Genomic DNA, 25,429 nt, shown 5'->3' on the forward strand with positions numbered 1-25,429 from the left:
GGAACAGGGGTAAGATGATGGGGCGTATGCGAGAGGGTTTGAATAATTTCTTTCATTGGTTGTGCCTCCATCTTATTGCCTCTTTGGGAGCTTTCAAAATCTTGAAACGTACCACCGGTGCATACAAAGAAAGTTCCAGGTACATCCAGACTCTAACACTGTGGCGTGAGTTTGCATAAATTAATGCAACAAATAAGGGCACAGCAAAGAATGTGTCTCTTCCTAACTCAATGCTAATCTGACATGACATAAATATACAAGATGCCTCCAGATGTTAAATAACTTACTTTGCAGTGATGTATGGGAAATTATATAACGGTCATATTGCTTTGCCTGCTGAGAAAAGAGGATTTCAATATTTGCTGAAATAGTTGAACTTCATATATAGCCCTCTCTCCAACTCCTTTTACCTGGGTACCTTAAAATAATGAGCTCAGTCCTAAAGCCAAAGTAAAATAGGCATGTTCAGCTTTTATACCTTGTATAAGTTTAATTTTTACTGTACTTTCCCCATTGGCTGCTATTATATTTCTTCCCTTTCCTTTACAGCTACACTTCCTCAAGTAAAGGTTCATCTGCCCTCTCTAGCTGCTGCTTCTTCTTTTTTAAACACAAATTCTCCTTCACTTCACAAATATTAGTCTGTTGAAGCAAACCTTTTCAAAGTATATAGTTACATTTCTAACTATCAGGTTCAGTGATTTTCTTTTTTTCTAGTCCTTGGAGAAAAGATTGTTAGCTTTGATGAGAAAGACACTGGGTATTTTCTTCTGGCAGGAGGAAGGCAGATGCAAATAAGATACAAGGTTTTCAAGATATGGAAGGAATGAATGTAGAACTTTTGACCTACAAAGGACACTGTATCAGATTATTATATTTAATATTTTCCCAATACTTATTTCACAAAGAGTTTAAGAGAGAGAACAGTTATTATCAACGGCAGGGATTCTATACAATTATTCAATAATTTACGCTATAAAACCATCCATATTGGAAATGGAACAAAACTTTTCTAACAATTTATGGAAATTCATATTGTCCAAGTTCTGTCATTTAAAGGTCAGTTTCCAGCTAAGAAACCTCTAATTATTCAGTCTCCAAGCTCTGGGGCCACCCGCTTGTGTCCATCAGTCCACTGTGACAAGTCAGAGTTGCTTAAGAGAGAGGCAGATTCTTGACCTACATAACTAATGAGTCAGAAAGCCCTGAAAATACTGGAGTTTTCCTGGTTGAGAATCCTTGGTATGTACATAAATGCTGACTATTCTTTTTTCTTTCAGATTACGCTATTCTGTTTTCTGACCCTGAGTGGTCAGTACGGTTCTAGGGAAGTCACAGCTCCTTGTCTGCTCAGCAGTGTTTCTTTCCTCATTGTCAGTCTGAATTGTAAACATTTGGACTTTTGGGGACATGGTTTTCTTTGGGATTAAATATGCATCTAGGCCCCATGACTGCATCTAATTAAAAAAATGCTCATTTTCGTCTGTCAAAATCATAGCATTTAGACATGAAAGATTTGTCTGCACGTTCTCATCTGAGATTGGGTGATAACCTCCCTTCCTCCGCCAGACCATCAAGCCTTCGGACATTGCCACCGTGCGCACACTGGGCCGGCCACCTCACCTCATCATGAGGATCATGGACTGTGTGCTGCTGCTGTTTCAAAGGAAAGTCAATGCCGTGAGAATTGACCTGGAAAAAAGCTGTACGATTCCTTCCTGGCAGGAGTCGTTAAAACTGATGACTGCAGGAAACTTTTTACAGAACTTACAGGTTGGTAGTTCAAGTGTTTATTACTTTAATTTCTTTATATATAAAATACGACTAATTTATCCTTTATAGGTTTGAAAATATCATTTCCCACTTTCTGCCTTAGTTGTTCATTGTATTAATGGTGTCTTTTGATAAGCAGATGCTTAAGTTTAATATACCCAATTTTTCCATATTTTCCTTAAGTGCTCTCTGTGTTCTCTTCAGGAAATCTTTGTCCACCTCTAAGGCAAAATGAATGCTTCTATGTTTTCCTTTAGAAGTTTTGTTATTTTATTGTTCATATTTAGAGCTTGAGAAAACTAATTGGGAATAATCAACCCACATCCATTTCCCAAGTCATAACTTTAGCACTATCTTTCATTCTGTTTTCAATTCAACGTTGCCCAGTGGCTGCTGCAGCTAGATCGTCTTAGAGCAGCTCTAACAAGAAGTGGTTTATGAAACTAGTGGGCCACACAGACTTGTCCTGGACGATTAAAAAATGAGACTCTGTGAGGTCAGTGCCACTGCAAAGGAATAACACGTTGAGTGGAAAAGAGGTGGTGAACTCTGATTGGGTGCATTGGAATGGTAATGGTGGCAGGGACATTTTCACAGATAAATGTGACAGTGGACTTGAATCCTAGCAAGAGACTCTGGGCTCCTGCATTACATATCCCGTGGTAGAGCAGCTATATATCCTGGAAGCTCTGTTGCTATTTGCCTTTTGTCACCAACACCCTTAAGTTGCTCCTGAGTATTCTTCTGAATTTTCTTCTGGCTTCACCCTTTCAAGTCTGAATGTGTTAAAGCAGGTCTGAATGAGATGGTGTTCTATCCTGCATTGTATATCTCCTCCTGTGAAGGCCTGTTTCACTGAGTTATTTAGGCACTAATTTTTTTTTTTTTTACTTGGAAAACACTGACCAGCCTCCTTTAGATGATCAAACACCACTTTTAAGAGGTCCAATTTCATTGCTTGTTCAGTATTTTCTCTTGACGCAAGAAGGCATTCTTTATCCATTTCTGCTACTATTTAAAAATATTGATTCTTCTAGGACATAACAATTCTCCCATATTCTTGATAGGTCTATGATTAAAAATGAATTCATTACCCTCAGGGACTAATGCCTAAGTTATCTTCACATTTCAAGTGAGTTTAATAGAACCACTGAATGTATTAAGATTTAGTTGTCACTATATGCTAAATATATACATCCTTCAACTAAATATCCCTCTGTATGTTTGTTTTCCGTTGTTGATTTTATGGGTTTATAATTCACCTATTAATGACATGAAAATTTTATTGCCTTGGGAATTCTAACAAACATATTAGTATTCATCACGGACATAATTTCCTTTCTCCTTAGATCACAGAAAACTTATTTAGAGTTGATATATCTTGTCCACAGAAGATAAAGTGTATATTGACTTCTTTGCCATCATTGCTTACTCTCCTTTCACCTTTAGGACTTTTGCCTAATAGCCTGAAGTTTGGGCAAAATATGATGTCATTCATCCTTTTCAGCGCTCAACAGCATTGTGAGTGTAATGTGAATATGACTTCATGAGAAGTATTTTGACTGAATTTTACTCCCTTTTCCATAGCAATTCCCAAAAGACACAATCAATGAAGAAGTGATAGAATTTTTGAATCCTTACTTTGAAATGGCAGACTACAACATCGAAACCGCTAAACGTGTATGCGGGAACGTAGCTGGTCTGTGTTCCTGGACCAAAGCCATGGCTTCCTTCTTCTCTATAAACAGAGAGGTGTTGCCTCTGAAGGTAAGCCTTCCAGGTGGAACTGTGTAACCCACACCTTAAAGGAGTCTCTAGGTCAGTGGGCTTCATCTTTTCATGCAGTACAGGAGTTTTCATCCTTTGGTATTATTGTACTCAAGTCCACGGGGCGACAAGTGACAGAAAGGCTGTGCACAAGATTTTTCTTTCTTCTCTGTACGCCTACTCCAATCAGAATGATGTGAGCCTTAAGCAGGGACCCTCTGTAAGAGTACCAACCCCATGTGGGTGTCTGGATAGTTCCCTACTCACTGTCAATTTCAAAAAAAGGAACACAGAAAACCATAGCACAGAATTATCCAATGATGTTCAAGATCTCATACCAGGAAATCCTATGGAATAGGCAGGGTTGACACATAGACATTGGTGGCTGGTCTTGGTTGCAAGGCATAACATCGTATTCCCTCTCTTTTGTTCCTCAGGAAAGACACTGAATATTATCTCTTTATGATTTAATGTGATTTTAGAATATGCCTATGTTTCCCTTTGCATAACTGTATTTCCACTCTTCATTTGTGCACAGCCTCCCACTGTTCAGTGACATTCAGTCTTTAGCAATACAAAAACAAGTGCATGTTTTGAAAATGGGGTACTGGTATCCCCAAAATTATACCTCATGGTTTTGTTGTTTTGCTTTTGTATGAGTCTGATATTTTTCAATCATCAACTAAAATCCACTTACACTTAAAACTACCCAGGGAACTTAATAATCATGATAGGAATAATCAAAAGTAGAAAGGACAGAGATAGAGTTGCAAGTTTGGTTTTATTTTCTAATTATTATTATACCAAGACCATTTATTTACTTGTGGAGGCCTTTGTGGTCCTAGGGCAACCTTAAAACAAAAGATACTCATTTGGCTCAGAGACTTTTAGAGAAAATAATTGATGTGCTGTCAGAACTTATGAATTTGGGGGCCACTGAAGACTCCAGCATGGCTCAAAAAATACCATTCTGATAGTGATGAAATTATACCCATCTCAAATAAAAAGTATAGAGCATCCTTGATAATTTTTTCAGCATATATATTGTCTTTAAGAAAATTACAGTTGAATTCATGATGAGTAGTTTTTATTTTGTTGTAATTATTTTAACTAAAATGAGTTGAATTCAGTATAAAATAGTGGCGTTCTGAATAAGGCTTGGAGTCTCCTCCCTTATGTTCAATACATTTCAGCCTTCATCCCATCCAAGGAACATCTGGATCCCACAGTAGGAAGTGAAGGAAATTATCATCAGAAGTGGGGACCTTTTACTTGCTCCTGGAATCTTTACTTCTCTTCCTGAGAAATATGTTCTGGGAGTTCTTTCATAGCATCTGGGAACATTAATTTTGTCAGATGTCTCATAATTGCAGTCATAAAAATAAATGCAGTCACATAGATCCTATGTATTCACTATGTAGGAAGAAGTCAAAGATGTAGTACAAGTTATCATTGGGTAGCTTTGCTTAATATGTTAGGAAATACAGACTGAGGTCTCTAATGTCTCTTATTGCTGGAAGGGCAACGCCCACAAACTCTTGCTTCCTGATTGAGGACAGATTAAGGACACTCATTAAACTCCACTTGCAGCCTCTTTAATGCCAATTAGTAATGGAGACACATAGGAGCCATTCTCTTTTATCTCACAACCCCTGTAAATGGGACAGCTTACTTCTAGTGGGGAATAAACTTAAATATTAATACTAACAATAGCACTTTAGAGTCTATTCAAGTTCATTATAATGAGTCTCTCCTTCAAAACTTTATGAAAGCCAGTAAATATCAGTCTGTATAAACAGAACATCACAATAGTAAAGCCTTAAATATTGAATACAAATAATAACAATAATAATATCTATTAGTTACTGAATTTGTATGCCAGGTTCTAGACTTGGGTTTTTACTTATGTTATCTTATTTAATCATCTCTCTCTCTCTCTCACACACACACACACACACACACACACACTCACACACTCACACACTCACCTACACTCACACATAGACACATACACAAATCCTAAAAGGTAGATTTTCAATATCTCAGTGGAGACACTGAGGCTCCCAGAGTTTAAGAGAGCTGAACATGGTCCTGCAACTTCTCTTGTGAGCAGTTGGATTCAAAAGATTCTGTACATTTTACTTAGCAACTTTGGAGACCTTCATTTAAAACTTTTCTAAAAGTAAGTTCTTAGAAAGTATTCAAAATCTTTGGGGCTGTGGTAGTTTGATAATATTGGGTAATTTAGTGAGTTGGCACAGTGACATTGCTTTTCTTCCATGTTTAAGCCTTGGCAACAGGTATGGCTTTGAAAAGACCCGAGGAAAGATATGTCCCAAGAGGCAATTTCTTTTTTAAAACATAATTTTTAACCCTCGTCATTGCCTGTCCTTGACGCTAGTCAGGTATAGAACTCAGACTTTTCCCCTAAAGAATTATTCTGCCAAAATTTAGGAGCCTGAGATTTTCTAATGAGAAAATAATTTATCGCAAAAAAATGTTTTTAAGATAACCTTTTCATCTTAAACATTTCACAAAGAAGATGGCTTTCATAGTGGATCTCCCTGCTAAGGTCAATTTTAACATTTTAAAGATTTTTAAAAGGAGAAATCTGATATCAGAAAAATTGTCAAAAAAATCCAAATTCCTGTAAGCTTGGACTATTTTTCTACCTATCTTTTGCTAATATTGCTTTTGACTATGTCTACTGAGTCTAACTTGGTGGCTTCCTTAAAATGGATATTTTTAATTGGTCACAACTCAAGGTATCAGTTCTTTTTTGAAAAGCAAGCAGTGTGTGAGAATTATAGGAACAACATCAAGGCCACAACTGCCCACAACACCTAAACTTTATATTCATTGAACAGTTATATTCCGTCTTTTTCTGGTTTTAACATCCTCAGTAATAGCGGTCAGTTCTCCTATATGGATTGTTTCAAACAGAAAAGTTTTTTTCCCTTCAACTCTTAATATCGCAATGTTTTTTATTTTACCAATGTATATTTAGTACTGCAATATTCTGATCTAGGAATTAACAAACTATGGCCCGCAGGCCAAATCTAACCCACTACTCATATTTGTATGACTTGTGAAATAAGAAAATTCTTACAATTTTCACTAACTCAACAATGCCTTGATTTTACATTTTGGCCACGAAAACCTAAAATATGGAAAAACATTACTGACATATATTTTAACGATTTTAAGTGTTTGCTTATAAACATTTATGTCAAGTTCACATGAAGATTTGGTCTTGACTTAATGTGATTTGAAAAGACTTTAAGGATGGAACAAAGGAAAGGTATAACCAACCACGAGACAGAGCTGAGTGCTGTCAGACTCGGAAATGCTGGATGTGTGGTTTGACGCCCATCCCTGCTCCTGTGTGTCCTGTGCAGGCCAACCTTGTGGTGCAGGAGAATCGCCATGTCTTGGCCATGCAGGACCTGCAAGAGGCGCAGGCAGAGCTGGATGACAAGCAGGCAGAGCTCGATGTGGTGCAGGCTGAGTACGAACAGGCCATGTCCGAGAAGCAGGTAACTGTCCTCTGGCCTGGGAGGGACTGTTACTCTTCTATACGGCTGTGATAATCCCTTTAGTCCTTTTTCACTTTCTCTCTCCAAAGGTCTGGTTCACAGCAAGGCTTCATTGAATTTATACAAACACACACACACACAATACGCATCATTCCTGACTAAGCTCTGGAGTTTTCTCTAAAAGACACTAAGGACCATTGGTGAGACTTTGGGATGTTCAGCCAGAATAGGAGTCAGTTGTAGAGCATGAACATTCTGAGTCTCCTTGTGATGATGATGGTAACAGAATTGTGTGTGGTATTTTTTCTTATGTTTTTCAGTTCATGCTCTCCCACTTTTATCTTACTTAATCTGTGAAACAATCTTTTAGGCAGGCTGAATAAATACCATGCTTCTGTAAAGCACTGGATTGTGTTATTACTTCAAAAGAAGTTCACATTCCTTACAGAAAATACACATAGGTTACCATGGTGAGGATCACTAGAAATATTTTGCTCTTTATCACTTCATATTTGAAGCTCTGCCTCCAATTATATATGTATTTAAATCCATTTAAAACTATAACAGATAATTCAGTACAATTTGATATAAATTGAATTTTTAACTTAATGATATATCATGATTACAAATTTTTATATATTTTTTCTGAATGATTAAAAAAATTTAACCTTTATTGTATTTTTTCCATTACCATTTAGTCCCCTTATACACCCCCAACAATCACCACACTGTTGCCCATGAGTCTTTTTTCATTTTTGCTCAATCTCTTCACCCCCTAAGCTCCCCTACCCCCTATTGCTGTCATCCTGCTCTTTATCTATGAGTCTGTCCCCATTTTCCTTATTAGTTCAGTTTGTTCATTAGATTCTACTTATGAGTGAAATCATATGATATTTGTCTTTCTCTGACTGGCTTATTTCACTTAGTATAATGTTGTCTAGGTCAATCCATACTCTCTCAAAGGGTAACATATTCTTCTTTTTTACAGCCAAGTAGTATTCCATTGTATAAATGTTGTATGTTGTTTTATCCATTCATCTACTCATAGACACTTGGGTTGCCTCCATATCTTGGTGATTGTTAACAACGCTGTAATGAACATAGAGGTATTTATGTTATTTTAAATTAGTGTTCCGAGTTCCTTCAGATGTAGTTCCAGAGGCAGGATAGCTAGATCAAAGGCAGATTCATTTTTGTTTTTGAGGTGTCTCCATACTGGTTTCCATAGTGGCTGCAGTGATCTGCATTTCCACCAACAATGCAATAGGGTTCCCTTTTCTCCACATCTTCACCAGCACTTGTTGTCTTTTGATTTGTTGATGATAGCTATTCTGACAGGTGTGAGATGGTATTTCATTGTGATTTTTATTTGCATTTCTCTGATGATTAGTGAAGATGAGCATCTTTTCATATGTCTATTGGCCATCTGTATGTCCTCTTTGGAGAAGTCTATTCAGGTCCTTTGTCCATTTTTTTAAAAGATTTTCTTTATTTATCTTTAGAGGGGAAGGGAAGGAGAGAGGGAGAGAAATATCAATGTATGGTTGCCTCTCATGTGTCCCCTACTGGGAACTGGCCTTGCAACCCAGGCATGTGCCCTGACTGGGAATTGAACCACAGTTGTTTGGTTTGCAGACCCATGCTCAATCCACTGAGCTACACCAGCCAGAGCCCCATTTTTTAATTGGGTTGTTTTTTGGTGTTGAGTTTTGTAAATATTTTATAAATTTTGGATATTAACCCCTTGTCAGATATATTGGTGATTTTGTTCTTCCACTCTGTAGGTTGTCTTTTTACTTTGTTGATGACTTCCTTTGCTGTCCAGAAACTTTTTAGTTTGATGTAGTCTCATTTGTTTTTTCTTCTTTTGTTTCCATTGTCTGGGGAGATATATCCAATAGAATATTGGTAGAAGTAATGTCCAATACTTATTGCCCATGTTTTCCTCTATGATTTGTATGGTTTCAGGTCTAATATTTAAGTATCTGATCCACTTTGAATTTATTCTTGTGTGTCATGTAAGAAGGTGCTCTAATTTCATTTTTCTGCAGGTATCTGTCCGATTTTCCCAAAACCATTTATTGAATAAACTATCACTAGCCCATTGTATATGCTTGCTTTCTTTGTTGAATATTAATTGACTATAAAGGTGTGGGTTTATTTCTGAGCTCTCACTTCTGTTCCATTGATCTATGTATCTGTTTTTATATGAACATCAGGCTGTTTTGCTTACTATGGCCTTATAGTATAGTTTGATATTAGGTAGTATGATACCTCCAACTTCCTCCTTTTTCAGGATTGCTGTTGCTATGTGGGGCCTTTTGTGCTTCAATACAAATTTTTGAAATGCTTGTTTTAGTTCTGTGAAATACGTCATTGGAATCTTGATAGGAATTTTGTTGAATCTATAGATTGCTTTGGGTAGTACAAACATTTTAATGATGTTCATTCTTCCTATCCATGAACATGGTATGTGCTTCCACTTATTTGTACCTTCTATTTCTTTCTTCAGTGTCTTTCAATTTTATGAGTACAGGTCTTTTACATCCTTGGTTAGGTTTATTCCTAGGTATTTTATTATTTTTGTAGCAATTGTAAGCAGGATTATTTTCTTAATTTCCCTTTCTGTTAGTTTATTATTGGCATATAAAAATGCAACTGACTTCTGGATATTAATTTTATGTACTGCTATTTTGTTGAATTTATTAGTTCTAGTAGTTTCTTGGTGGGATCCTTGGGGTTTTCTATGTATAGTATCATGTCATCTGCAAATAATGACAGTTTTATTTCTTTCTTTCCAATTTAGATGCCTTTTATTTCTTCTTCTTGTCTGATTGCTGTGGCTAGGACTTCCAATGCTATGTTGAATAAAAGAGGTGAAAGTGGACATCTCTATCTTGTTCCTGATCTTAAAGGGAAAGCTTATAGTTTTTGCCCATTGAGTATGATGCTGGCAGTGGGTTTGTCATATGTGACCTTTATTATGTTTAGGTATGTTCTCTGTAATCCCACTTTGCTGTAAGTTTTTATTATAAATGGTCACTGGATTTTATAAAAAGCTTTTTCTGGATCTATTGATATGATCATGTGTTTTTTAACCTTCACTTTTTTTTGTGGTATATCACATTTATTGAATCACAAATGTGCCAACCTTGCATTTCCAGAATAAATTCCACTCGATCATGGTGTATGATCTTTCTGATGCATTGCTGTCTTTTGTTCTCTAATATTTTGTTGAAAATTTTAGCATTTATGCTCATCAGGGTTATTGGTCTATAATTTTCTTTCTTTGTCGTGTCTTTGTCTGGTTTTTGAATTTGGATAATGCTGGCCTCTTCAAATGAGTTTGGGTGACTTACCTCAACTTGAATTTTATGAAATAATTTGAGAAGGAGAGGTGTTAGTTCTTCTTAGAATGTTAAAATTTACCTGTGAAGCTATCTAGTCCAGGGCTTTTGTTTTTTGGGGAGGTTTTTGATTACTGCTTCAGTTTTGCTCAGTGTAATCTATCTATTCAGAGTCTCTGATTCATCCTGATTTATTTTTGAAAGATTGTATGCTTCTAGGAATTTGTCCATTTCATCCAGGTTGTCCAGTTTGTTGGTATATAGTTGCTCATAATATTTCCTTACTTCTTTTATATTTCCTTGGTGTCAGTTGTTATTTCTCCTCTTTCATTTGTGATTTTATTATCTGGGTCCTTTCTCTTTTTTCATAATGAATCTGGTTAAAGGTTTGTCATTCTTGTTTATCTTTTCAAAGAACCAGCTCTTGGATTCATTGATCTTTTGCGTAGTTTTTTAGACTTTATTTTGTTAGTTTCTGCTCTGATCTTTATTATTTCCTTCCTTCTACTCACTTTGGCCTTTGTTTGTTGTTCTTTTTCAAGTTTCTTTAAGTATAAAGTTAGTTTATTTGAGCTTTTTTGTTTGTTTGTTTTGTGAGATAGGCCTATAATGCTATGAATTTAATTTCCCTCTTAGGATTGCTATCCCAGTGTCCCACAGATTTTAGATTATTGTGTCCTCATTTTCATTTGTTTCAAGATATCTTTTGATTTCTTCCTTGATCTCATTGTTGACCCATTCATTGTTTATTAACATGTTATTTAGCTTCCATGTCCTTGCGTGTTTTTCAGTGTTCTTGATTGATTTCTAGTTTCATAGCATGTGGTCAGAGAAGATGCTTGATGTGATTTCACTCTTCTTAAATTTACTGAGACTTGCTTTGTATCCTAACATGTGGTCTAGACTAGAAAATATGGGGTGAAATGCTCTGAAGATATCAATTGAATCCATTTGATCTAGTGTGTTAAGGCCACTGTCTCCTTGTTGATTTTCTGTCTGGAAGGCCTATCCATTGCTGTTAGTGGAGTGTTAAAATCCCCAACTGTGACTGTATTTCTGTCAACCTCTCCCTTTATATTCATCAAGATTTGCACTACATATTTAGGTGCTCCTATGTTGGGTGCATAAATGTTTACTAGGGTTATATCCTCTTGTTGGATTGTTCCCTTTATCATTATGCAGTGTTCTTCTTTGTCTCTTACTGTAGCCTTGGTTTTAAATTGGTATTTTGTTGGCTATAAGTATTGCTACATAGCTTTTATTCACAACATACCATAATTTATTTAAATAATCCTCTATTGTTAGACATTTAGTATATACAGTTGAACCCCAAACAACATGGATTTTAACAATGTGGGTCCACTTACACATGGATTTCTAAAAATATTGATAAATATATACAATACTATAAATATATTTTTTATTATGATTTTACTAACATTTTATTTTCTTTATCTTATTTTATTGTAAAAATATAGTATATAAGACATATAACATAAAAATATGTGTTAAATGTTTATGTTAACAGTAAGCCTTTTGGTTAACAAGAGGCTGTTAGTAGTTAAGTTTCTGAGGAATCAAAACTTACTGCGAATGTTTAACTTTTTAGGAAGTTGGTACCTCTAACCTTTGCATTGTTCAAGAGTTAACTGTATATGTTAAATATATAGATAAATATTACAAATATATGTAAATATTATACATGAACTTCCAGGGACTGGCTACACAGCTAAATCTTTATCTATATTTATTATTATTTCATAAATATAAATTTTTACAAGTAGAATGAACAGTTGTCTCTTAAACATAGAGACAGAACCATTTGTTTTTAATAACTAAGCAACCAGTGGCAACAGTATGTGGAAATCTGGTTCAAGGTCTTTGATTGACACAATGAACAGCAGGGGAGAGACCTGCTGAATCAAGTGTGGCTGATCTTTGTTAGTGGACTACAGGACACGACAGTCTGAAGATAATCAAAAGTTTCATTTGAAGTGAAAGGAGATGTAGTGTTAGATAAAGCAATAGTGATGCTAGTACTTTTACATGAGAAATTGTTCTCATTTTTTAAATAGGGATATGCATTTCTTTATGGTTTTTTTTGTGCTTTATAAGTTAGCATGTATACTTGCATTTTATTTCTACTTTTATAAATAGAGAAATCATAAGTGGTGCAAATTTTCAAGATCTCTCACTTGTTAACGTCTGGGGAGGGTCTGACCAATTGGCTCAGGGGCCCGCATGAGGAACCCATCCAAGTTCCTTAAAACAGGCTTGGGCAGACACAGGGACATGGGAATTGAATCTCATGCTTCCTAAGAAATGAACGGCTCACATGTCTCAGAAAGGCAGATAATATATAATGTTTTAAATTGCATTTTTGAGCCAGAGGCAGTATTTATCTGAACAAAAGTTTTCTCCTGGTTTTGATGGTTTTTAGACCTTGCTTGAAGATGCTGAGCGATGCAGACATAAGATGCAGACAGCCTCTGCTCTGATCGGTGGCTTGGCAGGAGAAAAAGAAAGATGGACAGAGCAGAGTAAAGAGTTTGCTGCACAAACTAAAAGACTTGTAGGTATGTAAATTTCTTTGTTAATTAGATTATATGTGGACTGTGATAGGGAGTTAGGAGATTTAAGCTTTAATCAAAATACCAACCAACGCTTGATTACTTTAAAGTTGTGTGTGTGTGTCCCCAGTATTTCAGAAGAATGAATACTGGTCTGACATCTATGTAATCCTTATTAGGTGTGTTAATCACCTTTAAACCTCTTATTAACAGGACTCTTTTGAATTCCCCTGTGAGTGAATGGTACAAGGTCACTTTTAAGGGAGTCTCTATCTTCTAAGTTTTGTATATCAAACTCAGAAGTCAAAATAATTCAGTGCAGCCAACCCTTGGCAGACCATTTGAACCCTGGTTAACAATGAACCAAACTACTGCTTATTCATGGAGACACGGCAACATGTGTTACAATTTGGTCTCTGAAATTTATTTTCAAAGGATTTTTTTTCATTTTTGATATACTACAAAATTACAATGCTGTTTGTAAAATATTTCAGTGGTGTTTTGTTTTCCATTATAGGGGATGTTTTGTTGGCCACGGCTTTTCTGTCTTATTCTGGTCCATTTAACCAAGAATTTCGCAATCTGCTGTTAAATGACTGGCAGAAGGAAATGAAAGCCTGGAAAATTCCATTTGCAGAGAATCTGAATCTCAATGAGATGTTGATTGATGCTCCTACGATTAGTGAATGGAATCTCCAAGGCCTGCCAAATGATGACCTGTCCATTCAGAATGGAATTATTGTTACAAAAGCATCTCGCTATCCTTTGTTAATTGATCCACAGACTCAAGGCAAGATCTGGATTAAAAATAAAGAAAGTCAAAATGAACTCCAGGTAATTTGTGTTTGGGTATATTTATGTTAGTAGCCAAGCTCCATTGCCCCAGATCAGCAAGTATGCAAGAATTAAGGAATATTTGATATTTAGAAATAATTTTATCTATCTATCTTACAGAGCTGTTTTTTGTTTATTTCAGTTTATTTTATTAATTTATAATTGACACAGTATTATATTAGTTTCAGGTGCTAAACATAATGATCCAACATTTGTATACATTACAAAGTACAGTATTTAGATAGATATTGGTATTTAGAAAAATTGCATTATTTCATAAATATAAATTTTGATTTTTACTGATGCCATCTTTCAAAGGCATCTTTCAAAGGTTTCAGATTCTCTTCTGTGAGGGGCTAAGGCTCTCTAATAAAAAGAGCAGGGTGGAGTTGTGTGACAATAAGTGACAGCGCTTTATAAGGACATTCATAATTATTCCATGATTGTTTGTCGCAGAAGTGGTGGTGAGAGAAAGGCAGCATTGCCATATGGGGCCATTTCATGCTTCCCAGTAAAGGGGAATGATGGTATGCTAAGCAAAAGAATGGAAACAGTACAGGTTTTCTGTACCACTTTACCAGTGTGGTTTCAAGTAAGGATCTCTGAATTCTCTGTATTCGTCTCCTGTGGTAGGATGCTCAGACACAATTTCCTGTGAGTTACCCCTATATGTTGCATCAAGGGCCTCATTTTGATCTGGTTTCTAGGTCACGTCTCTAAATCACAAATACTTCAGAAGCCACCTAGAGGACAGCCTTTCTCTTGGAAGGCCCTTGCTGATTGAAGATGTTGGGGAGGAACTAGATCCAGCCCTGGAAAATGTTTTGGAGAGAAACTTCATTAAGACAGGGTCTACGTTTAAGGTAGGCTGACCCTTTTGACAAACTGTATAGAGCAATTACCATGAGATCAGGTAGATGTTACATAGATGAAATTTTCTCCGTAGGCAGTAACTCAAATTCCAGTCAGTGGCAAGAGGCATTTGCTTTGCTTCTTATACTTCCTGAGTGGAATTAAAGTATTCAAGAGTAGTCCTTGTAGGAATATCTACTTCACATGTGTAGTAAAGCCTGACTCCATTTTGATGTTTATGGACAGTTTTCAAGCCCCATCATGTCCCTCTCCCCTACTATCCCCAAATCTGGGCAGGCTGTTAGGAAAATCCGGGTGCTCTTTCTCTGCTTCGACTTGGTGAGAAATTCAAACCATGCCACTCCCTGTCCACGTCCACTTTTGGAACCCTCCTTCCAGCTCTGTACCCTAGTCACCACAAAACCCTAGAACCACTGCCCCTACTGACTCTCTCAAGAGATATTTTTGAACCTGTTTGGGAGCCTAAGCCTAATGTGCCCAGAAAATCTCACGTGAGTGGTATATCTGTTCATATACTTTCAGTGCATGTGTGACTCTACCGGTCTGGCCTTCTGATGCAATTCTGGGTGGGGATTCATCTTACTTCCATAGTATGATCACAGCAGTTTTGACAATAAATTCTGTATTTATTGCATGCTATATACTGAACTACCTCCCTCCTTCCTTCCTTCCTTCCTTCCTTCCTCCCCTCCCTCCCCTCCCCTCCCCTCCCCTCCCCTCCCTCCCCTCCCCTCCCCTCCCCTCCCCTCCCCTCCCTCCCTCCCCTCCCCTCCCCTCCCCTCCCTCCCTCCCTCCCTCCCTCCCTCCCCCCCCTCCCTCCCTCCCTCCCTCCTCCTCCTTCCTTCCTTCCTTCCTTCCTTCCTTCCTTCCTTCCTTCCTTCTTCCGTCCATCCTAGTGGCTTGAAGCACTATGAATGCCTGAGCACCTTTTAATTTTTACTATAAATTATCTTTAGGAATATAATTATTTAAAGCAATTCTTAATTCTATACAAAAGACACAGTAAAGTACATCTCTGTTTTATTTACTTTTAACTTCCTTTATAAAAAAGGTGAAAGTCAGTGACAAGGAAGTAGATGTGATGGATGGCTTCAGACTCTACATTACCACCAAACTGCCCAACCCAGCCTACACCCCTGAAATTAGTGCTCGAACCTCCATCATCGACTTCACTGTCACCATGAAAGGTCTAGAAGATCAGTTGCTGGGTAGAGTCATTCTCACAGAGAAGCAGGTGAGTGAAGTAGAGATATCCCCTTTCTGCATTATGTTATGATTCTTCCGTCGATGAAAACAACATGATAAAGGCTATAATAGGATTGAATTCCCCCTGTTTTATTATTAATTATTTTTCATTATTAATTCTCAAGTATCTTAGATAATTGCTAACCAATTATTTACTAAACATATTTCATCTGCATCTCATATATCACATACCTATCATCAACTGATTTTATTAAACAAATGGTATAACAAGGAGAATATTTTTTAAGCACCATTATTCTGGCTTTATATTGCTCTACTTTTCTGAAGAGTTTGTCCTATTGTGAGTTCTATTCACCTATGGACTTTTAGCTTTCTAGTACATGTATAGGTTTACCTTTCATTCTATTCATTGGCATATTGTTTGAATATAAAATGAAAATGTTGTACTCAGATAACACTCAACATCGTTCTTGTTTGTTTTTGAAGAAAGCTCTGTGATGTGAGAAGATGGACGTTTGTGACCCCGGAGTTTCACTGAGCTCCTTCTGGAGGCCTCTGGCTTAATTATGCTCTACAAGAATAACTCTAGATCTTTGTTTTTACTTCTATTTTGTAGGGTAACTTAATGCTCAGTGAAAAATGACCAATAATTTAGAAATTTTCTTGTTCTGAGTCAGCATTTTCTTTAGGGAACATGTGAGTTGTAGGCAGAGAAAAGTAGAGGATTTTAATGACTGCTTTGGTCAAATTGGATGGACTCTGAAGTTGCTATTGATTTTCTTCTGGATTCAGTAGCAATGAGGGTTTAGTCTACTTTATGGCACCATCTACACCAACCTGAAGATTTATTAGGTTAAATTGGCAAAATTGTTGGAGTCTGTCCTTCCCGTTATTTTTACCTTCCTGTGTGTTATATCATACTTATACCCTTCCGTATGTTTATCTCTTTCTCCCTCTCTCCCTGACTCTTCGTTATTTTATGAATCTTTTATTTTTACCTTACAGTACATACATGATAGAGTCATACAGTTGGAAATGGCATGAAGAGCTTTTAACCTGACTTGGCAAACTCACACAGTTGTTAATCTCAGTATGGCTGGGATGGATGCTACAAAGTGATAACACCTTTGAAATGTGTACTTGCTTATTTTTGGAGTCTCGGTTGAGGTGGCTGAGGAAGTTGAGTGCTGCTGTGTCATTCCAGCGGGAAGGACTGGGGTCTTGATGGGCAGCACGCGGTGCTACCTTGGGGCAGGATCCAGTGCTGTATCTTAGGCTCCGCTCTCACCTGTGGCGCTGGCCTTGGGGAGATAGAGGGCTCTCGTGGTGGTTTGAATAATACCCTTGTCCTTGGATTTCTTTCTCTTCAGCTGAGATGAATAGACTCTCCTTGGAAAAAATAACTTAGCCTGACAGATTGTGGTCGCAACAAAACAAAACAGCGCCAGCACTGAGCCATACTTGTGGCAGCAGAACTTTAAGATGAAGTGAGGAGCACTTTCAGCTCCTTTGAAAAAAAAAAGCCTTCAAATGGCTTGGAAAGGCCGCTCTGGATCCCAGGCCTGGCTTTTTCTTACTTCCTGGAAAAATGGAATGTCCTGAGAAATTACTCCTTTTCTGTCACCTCGTTATCAGAATCCTTTCCAGTCTTACGGTAAATGACTCTTGTACCATGTGTGGTCAGAGTAGCATGCCACTTGTTCCTTACAAGAGGGTCTTGTACCCTGACCCATTTTATAACACAACATGTAACCTATTGAATTTTTTTTCTCTAGAGCAGTCTCATGCCACTGGACTTGTTTTGATGGCTTTTAAGTAGTATATGTTCAGCAAGCAGCTTTTTCTTCTGCAGCTTCTTTTTTTCCCCACCGTATTTACTGAATCTGCTCCCATTGCCGAGTCTCTACAGCCTGGGTGCCAGCAGGTGACTTTCCCTGAGGTGGTCTCTGGTGCTTTCAGGGCATTTCTAATAATCTAGTGGGTCCATTGAGAAAAGCCTACGTCTCTGCCATGGGGACACAGATATAAAAAGGTTTTTTAAGGTTTAAATTGTTCCTTTGACTTCATTGATGATGTAGTCTCTCTATGATCACTTTTGGGTCACCATAAATATCAATATAAAATATGAATGTAGCATGGTATAGAGCCAAGGAGGGCATTGCAAGCTAGGAAGATCCCATAGATAAGAAGATGTTGGAAAACATCCGAGAAAATCCCTTAAATGTGGGGCTGCAGTGAATGGTGAATGTCGTCAGTCAGGATGTATTGTGCCTGTACTGTTCTGTAGATTCTTGGAACAGTAGTTTATGATGCAAGGGGAAGACCACTATCCTTTGATTCTGTAAATTGACCAGCTTCCCAGCATCCCCAAAATACAAGTAGTAAGGAGCTTTCTCACAGGGGATCTGGTCTCGTGAATACTCACATGGGCAGCCTGCTGGACTCAGAGGTTTATTTGCCTCAGAAGCAAGTAGAAACCTCAGACCGTATGAATGCAAAGAAGGCAGACTTTTGAACCGACTTTATACTTTCCTGTGTTCTTCAAGGCAGTTGTTTAAAATGTGTGAGCTGTTCGAGTTCACATCAAGGCCATATTCTATTGTTGACCTGATTGATGTACCTGTGGGTAGATTTAGACAGCCTTCCGTTGTCACCAGAAGGTGATGTATCGAGACCGTTTTAAGCAGGCAGCAAAACAGTGGCCCTCCAGCAACGTTCTTTGAAAGAAAACCCAGTTTCTGTAGCTCACTCTGACCTTGGTCCCAGAGAATAAGTCAAAAACTCAAAGAGATCTCTGTAGTATTAGGAGAAAACTACTAATATCAATTAACAACTCTACTGGGCACACAATACAAAGCCTCAGGAATAATTATCATTTAGAATTCCGGATGAGCAGACAGATAGATGATTTATTTCCTTTGGAGGTAAAAGAACCTGAACCTGGTAGAGATGATATAAGAAGTAATTTAATAAAGACACCAAGCAGACATTCTTATCACCAGCTCACTGGTGGTAGAAAAAAAATAAATCTGTTTCTGAGTTCTGCTGTTTAATTTTTCTATTTCAATTACCAGTGTAAGATACAGCAGAGAAAAAAATCTTTGGGGATGAAAGCTTGGCTGATACATTAGAAATGAGAACCCTGAGAGGCTGTCCTCTGTTTTGTTTTTACTGTTTCAAAACTTTGGTTGCAGATGTCATTTATGTACACAAGGGATATTGGCTTTCATTTGCACCTTTGTTGAGCCACTTAATTTTTGATCATTTAATTAATAAATGGTATGTTTCTTGAAATTGCACTGAATCACTACTGTGCTTTCTTACTGACCTTGGGGATACTTTTCACATTTTCACAGTTTACATAAAAATTTTTCATGATAGCCTTAGAATATAGAATACAGAACACAAATGTTTACTGCTTTGCGTGAGTCTGTGTAACAGATAATCTCTTGTGGGGAAAATGCTTACAGACAAAATTATTCTGATTAACTAATTTTGCCCATTCAGCTTTCTTTCTATATTTTGGTGGAGCTAAAGTTGTAATTCAATAGAAATAAGTTTAAATCAGTCATACAAATTAAAATATGTCTAAAATCCCCAAAGTAGGTTTTCTATTTTTACATCTTGAATGAAAAGCAAATGGCAATGGTACTCTTTTCTTTCTTTTTTAAAATTAAATCTTTTGGGTTAATAATAGTTAATAAAATTATATAGGTTTCAGGTGCACAACTCTATAATATGTCATCTGTTTATTGTATTGTGTGTTCATCACCCCAAGTCAAGTCTCATTCCATCGCCATTCATCTCCCCTTTGTCCTTCCTACTTGCCCCATCCTCCTTCCTCTCTGGTCATCACCATCCTGTTGTCTGTGCCTATAAATTGTTGTTGTTTTGTTTTTGCTTAATCCCTTCACCTTTTCCACCCAGTTCTCCAACATCCCTCCCTTCTGACAGCTGTCAGTCTGCTCTCTGTTCACATGAATCTGTTTCTATTTTGTTTGTTAGTTTATTTTTGTTCTATTTTCTTTCAAAGATACCTTTCTTTTTTTCACACTATTGCCCTGTTCTACTATTTGGCCACTTGAGTACCATGTAATACATACTTTGCTTTTGTAATCCCAAATATTATTTAAAATGTATTACTTATTTTAGAGAATATTATTTCATTAGTTTTAGACTTTGGGGGAAATGTACTTCTTAACCCTTATTTCAAGCCATTGACAATATAAGTACTACTTTAATTGACAAATTTATTTAAGTAGTGTTAATAATGGTGTTAAACAGACCACACCACCTCAATAGTGTTCAAGCTTTTTTAAAGTACTTACTACTTAAAAAATCAGGAATTGAATAATTTGCCCCTCATTGTATGCATTTTAATAACTGTATTTATTTTATTAATGATGGTTTTTAAAGCAACATGGAGACATAATTTTAGTTCCACTTCTATAGTTTGCAAGTGGAGACAAGATTGGAAATGTGGGACATGACAGGTTTTGCAGACGATGTGGAGAACTTTGGCCCTTTCCAAAAAAGCTAAGGAAGATCCTCTGAACAACAAGGAACAGAAAGAGGTGATGGCAGAGAAAAGGGTCGGTGGCGAGACCAGGTATGGTCAGAGTAGTCCACCGAGGAATAATTAATGCCCCAATTAGGGCAGGGGGTACGTAATTGGGAAAAATAGAATAAAAAGTGGTTATGCAGGACAAGACTCAAGAAGACTCGGTGCAGCTCTGTGTTCGACAGCCCACACGCTCGTTGGCAGCAGATGCGGAAGCACACTTCCTGAGCATTTTGAGTGCAAGATTAGAAAGTTCTCCTTTGTAAAAGTCCCTTTTCAGCTATCTTATGCTTTTATGATGATACGTGAAATATAAAGTATGACATATTTGGTGCCAACTTATAATTTTATTTTTAAAAACTATTTATTTCTAAATAAACATAATCCTTCTGAAAATCCATGATGGAAATGAATCAAGGGAGGGAATAGAAGGGAAGCGACATTCTGAGTAGCTTTCATGATCCAGTAGATGTTTTAGCTGCTTCACCAGTGATATCCTCACAGTCATTCTCCGAGCTGTTTTTGTATCCATCTTGCAGATGAGGAAACTGAGGCCTGTAGTTATGTAACTTGGCCAAGGTCATGTAGTTAATAAGTCCTGGGAATTTGGATTCAAACATGTCCTTCTGATTTCAAAGTCATCACTCTTCCCACTGCTCTATTCCTTCTTACCTGCCTTCAGGTGAGGACTTTTATAAAGCTCACCTTTAGGAACTCAGAAATGGTAATGTTAGTCTATGAAATTTAGGATTATGGCAATAAAAAATAATTGAAGTTTTTTCCCCTTAATTTTATTATCCTTTCCTAGTGTGACTGTTTTTACTATTATAACTGCTTTTGGAAAGAAATTTTATAGTAGTCTTTAAATGTCACTTGTTTGCACTAATTTCTACATTACCTCAAATCTAAGATTCTCATCTAGTGAATAAATAAATTAAAATAATTACTCAGGAAGCTTCTGAATATAACCAAATAGCAGATGGAAACAAAGATAATAAGAGAAGGTTTTGCTTAAGTTGCTGCATCTCAAATAATTAAGAATTGATATACTGCGAACCAGACAATCACGGTTCGATTCTTGGTCAGGGCACATGCCTGGATTGCAGGCCAGTTCCCTGCAGGCTAATTCCCAGCAGGGGGTGCACGAAAGGCAGTCGTACATTAATGTGTCTCTCCGTCTCTCCTTCCCTTTCCCTCTAAAGATAAATAAATTTAAAAAATCTTAAAAAAAAAGAATTGATATAAGTTCTGAGATTTTCTTTTGCTTAAAAGGGAATGTTCTTTTTCTAGAATGTTCCCTGACCTGACTCATTGTGTTAGGACCATTTGTGCTAGTTGGGAGCCTCGTAGGGCCCTGCTCATCATAACTGTTCAGTGGTTAGCTGGCCAGGTGGGAAAGCAGAGGCCACTGTTCTTTGCTCTTTGCCTTAATGCAGCTCTGTTACCACAACCTTCATTTTAATGTCAGAGTTTTTCAGTTACAAAGAATTTTCACATCTGTACCCCGGGCACCAAGACATGACTAGATTTTTAAATGCTATTTACTCATTGCCCTTTTCATTTTTGTTGCTTTTATTAGCTTCAAAGTTAGAACCTCTCTTTTAACAATTGGACTTTCACATACAATGTGACTTGGTGCCAGAAGCATAGCTTTTCTGTCATCCCCCGGCCTGTGGGCTTCCTGCTTCCTCTGAGTTGTTAAGTGTCATGGCCATTTCCTCCTTCTCCAGCCCTCACCAGCCCATCTTTTCTTTCCTTCTCTTCCACTGTGTCTCCCTCTCCAGATTACTAGGACAAAGAAGTAGCCAATAGGCACAATAATCTTCTGAAGCCAATCTCCCCAGGGAAGACACAGATCTTCACTTCTCTGGGAGGGAACAGCACCTTTTCAGGCAAAAAAGATTTTTCAATTTAAGTGTACCTGAAAACATATATGTATTTAATCTGAGGCACATAGATTTGTCTTCAAATATATTTCAATATATATTTTTAAATATATGTTACCTTCAAAACAAGCTTAAATGTAATCCCAAAAGGTACTTAAAATAATTTGACTTTAGGAAAGAAATGGTAAAGGGAATATTGGTAACATTTTTAGCAAATTTCACATTGTTTGCCACCAATTCTTTTTTTTTTCTCCATTTATTTCCCTCTTCTTATTTTGATATCCATATTTTCTGCAGTCAGATATGAGAACTACAGTACAGAAGTTTGAGGGCAGCCCTTTAGGTTGACATTTTAAGGACCAGCCAAACAATAGTTGTTAATTAAGAAAGAAAATATATTTATGCAAATTAACAGGAATTGGAGAAAGAAAGAACTCATCTTATGGAAGATGTAACTGCAAACAAAAGAAGAATGAAGGAGCTAGAAGATAATTTGCTTTACCGGCTGACCAGTACCCAGGGGTCCCTGGTGGAAGATGAAGGTCTCATTGCTGTGCTGGGTAACACGAAAAAGACTGCTGAAGAGGTGACACAGAAGCTGGAGATTTCGGCCGAGACAGAAATTCAAATTAACTCGGCCCGGGAGGAATACAGACCTGGTGAGTTTGGTAATGAAAGACTGATGTCCCAGGAAAATGAAGCAGGAACTAAATGAGAATTAGAAAAACTGAAGTAAGGAAGGGCCTTATGCCAATGACTGTGCAAAGTCAGGTGGCCATTAATGTTTCGTGGCATTTCTATTCAGTTAAATTGAGATGAGAATATTTTATAGTGATGTTAATTTTTTAGGTGCTTATAATTTGTGTTAGTTGGCAAATCCTTTAAAGTTACTATGAACTTATTAACGTAGAAAAGAGAGGGAAAAATTTTAAATATCTGACTACATGCCCTGGCTGGTGTGGCTTGGTGGATTGAGTGCCGCCCTGTGAAACAAAAGAATATCTTACTACAAATTAGTGCAATCTGAGGAATTAACACACAGTTTTTGGGCTGTTCGCCAGTTGTTTATCATTTGGCAACAATAAGCTAGTGTTTTGTATGCAGTCTCTGTGTCAGGAAGGTAGTTCTCTGGTACCATAGGAGCTCTTCAGTCTCAGCCGCCAGTTTGCAAGTTAGTGTTGTTCTTTGATTGCCAGAGGAACCAGCTAAAAGAATTCAGTCTCCTTTACTAAGTTATTGTTCCTCCTGGAAAAATAATCAGAACAATATCTTCTACTGGTGGAGAGTCAGGTGCATTCTCTTTGCAATTGCCTTGTTTTGCCAGTTGGAGGCCAAGGTTAGACAGACACAGCTTCTTCCTGGCCCTTAAGAATGAGGTCCTTCCAATGCCCACATAAGGTGTGGAGTGTTAAAACCTTGGATATCCCTACAGTTGTCTTTTCTTCCTATAAAAAGCAGTAAAATGTGTTTATAGGGGATCTAGAAATTCTAAAATGGAGAGTACCATTTGATAAATACAAATAGTGAAGTATTTATTATTTCTCACCAAGCTTAGTAAGTACTTAGGCTTACCAGATAATATAGTTATTGCTCTAGACCTCCATTGCTGCCCTTATGTAGTTCTCGATAAGACATACAAATAAAACTTGTTTTCATTTAGAGTTGAGGCTGATCAGTGCCTGGGTCATTTATATTCCACCCTGATAGTGCATGCAACCTGGCTTTTTGTCTTTCAGTGGCTACACGGGGCAGCATCCTGTATTTCCTAATCACTGAGATGCGCTTGGTTAATGAGATGTATCAGACTTCGCTCCGCCAGTTTCTCGGCTTGTTTGACCTTTCCTTAGCCAGGTGCGTCCGTGCTCAGGAATCCGAGCTGAAATCTGTATCTGCACCAGTCTGTATCTGTGGGCTAGAACGGTGACTTTACATTTGTAACTTCCTTTTCATCTGCCGAGTCTTATTTTTATCTAAAATCTAAGATTAGCATAATTGCTAGTGTGCTAACCAGTCATTCTCATGTGTCATTGTTACGCTCAGAGAAAACTCCAGCAACTATTCATCCATTGAGTAATTCCTGTGGTGTTATGTGTTTCTGTTAACCAAGAAAACTCCCAAGACATTCTTGCGAGTGGTAGTGTTCCATGGGTAAAATTGATTTTGACGTGTTTTGGACTCTGTTATGTTATTTCATGTTGAGAGAATGCTTGTTATTTTAGATTTAGAAGTCTTAACCTTGATGTATACAAAATAAGAATTGGTCCTCCAAAGTTACGTACCATTCAAGTTGTTGTTTATATGGGCAATGGAAAAGGGCAGGGGGATAGTCCTGATTTTAATATTCTCCACTCCAGGTCTGTCAAGAGCCCAATTACAAGCAAAAGAATTGCCAATATCATTGAACACATGACCTACGAGGTCTATAAGTATGCTGCCCGGGGCTTGTACGAGGAGCACAAATTCCTGTTCACCTTGCTGCTTACCCTGAAGATTGACATCCAGAGGAACCGGGTCAAGCATGAGGAATTTCTCACCCTTATTAAAGGTCAATGTAACATCGACAGCATTGTACATGCAGGTGTAGGAATGATTAGGAAGGTCCTGTTTAGTATTTTTTTCTGGTTATAACAGTTTCCTTGCATTTCACTGAAGATTGCATTTATGTAAGCTATTTTATTTGCTCATTAATTGTGTGAATATTTGTTTAGAACCTACTGTGTCCTGGGGTGCAGAGTAATCAGTTGGAACATATCAGTGAACAAAAAGAAAAATCTTACTTTTATAGGGCTTCTAAATTTTGGGTGATACAGAAAAAATAGTGAAAGAATAAGTAAATTATTTAGTATGTGAAAAGCTGGTAAGCATTACAGAGAAAACAGAGCTGGATAAATGTGTGTGGGATAGGGAAGGTTTAAAACTTTCAATGGAATATTTAATGGGCCCTGCAATGGGCCTCCCTGAGAGATGGACAGGTGGGCAAAGGCCTGGAGAGCAGGGAGCACTGGCCCCTGGGACATTTGGAGGAAGAGTGTTGAAGGAAGAGGGGCCGACACCAAGGGCTCTGATAGTGAGGAGT

General features: G+C 37.4%; 1 protein-coding gene across 1 annotated transcript in view; it reads left to right on the top strand.

Moving 5' to 3' along the window:
* DNAH5 (dynein axonemal heavy chain 5) overlaps positions 1 to 25,429 on the top strand; it is a 194,236-nt gene that overhangs the window by 136,890 nt on the left and 31,917 nt on the right. Inside the window, exons 59-68 of the mRNA XM_037154551.2 lie at positions 1,570 to 1,773; positions 3,361 to 3,540; positions 6,939 to 7,076; positions 12,864 to 12,999; positions 13,511 to 13,827; positions 14,535 to 14,690; positions 15,752 to 15,934; positions 22,769 to 23,012; positions 24,090 to 24,204; positions 24,708 to 24,898. Of these exons, the coding sequence (XP_037010446.2) occupies positions 1,570 to 1,773; positions 3,361 to 3,540; positions 6,939 to 7,076; positions 12,864 to 12,999; positions 13,511 to 13,827; positions 14,535 to 14,690; positions 15,752 to 15,934; positions 22,769 to 23,012; positions 24,090 to 24,204; positions 24,708 to 24,898 (1,864 nt within the window). The remainder of the gene's footprint in view (positions 1 to 1,569; positions 1,774 to 3,360; positions 3,541 to 6,938; positions 7,077 to 12,863; positions 13,000 to 13,510; positions 13,828 to 14,534; positions 14,691 to 15,751; positions 15,935 to 22,768; positions 23,013 to 24,089; positions 24,205 to 24,707; positions 24,899 to 25,429) is intronic.

The sequence above is a fragment of the Artibeus jamaicensis genome, unplaced genomic scaffold (genome assembly GCF_021234435.1).
Source record: "Artibeus jamaicensis isolate MK-2021 breed Jamaican fruit bat unplaced genomic scaffold, CSHL_Jam_final scaffold_369, whole genome shotgun sequence".
Lineage (NCBI taxonomy): Eukaryota > Metazoa > Chordata > Mammalia > Chiroptera > Phyllostomidae > Artibeus > Artibeus jamaicensis.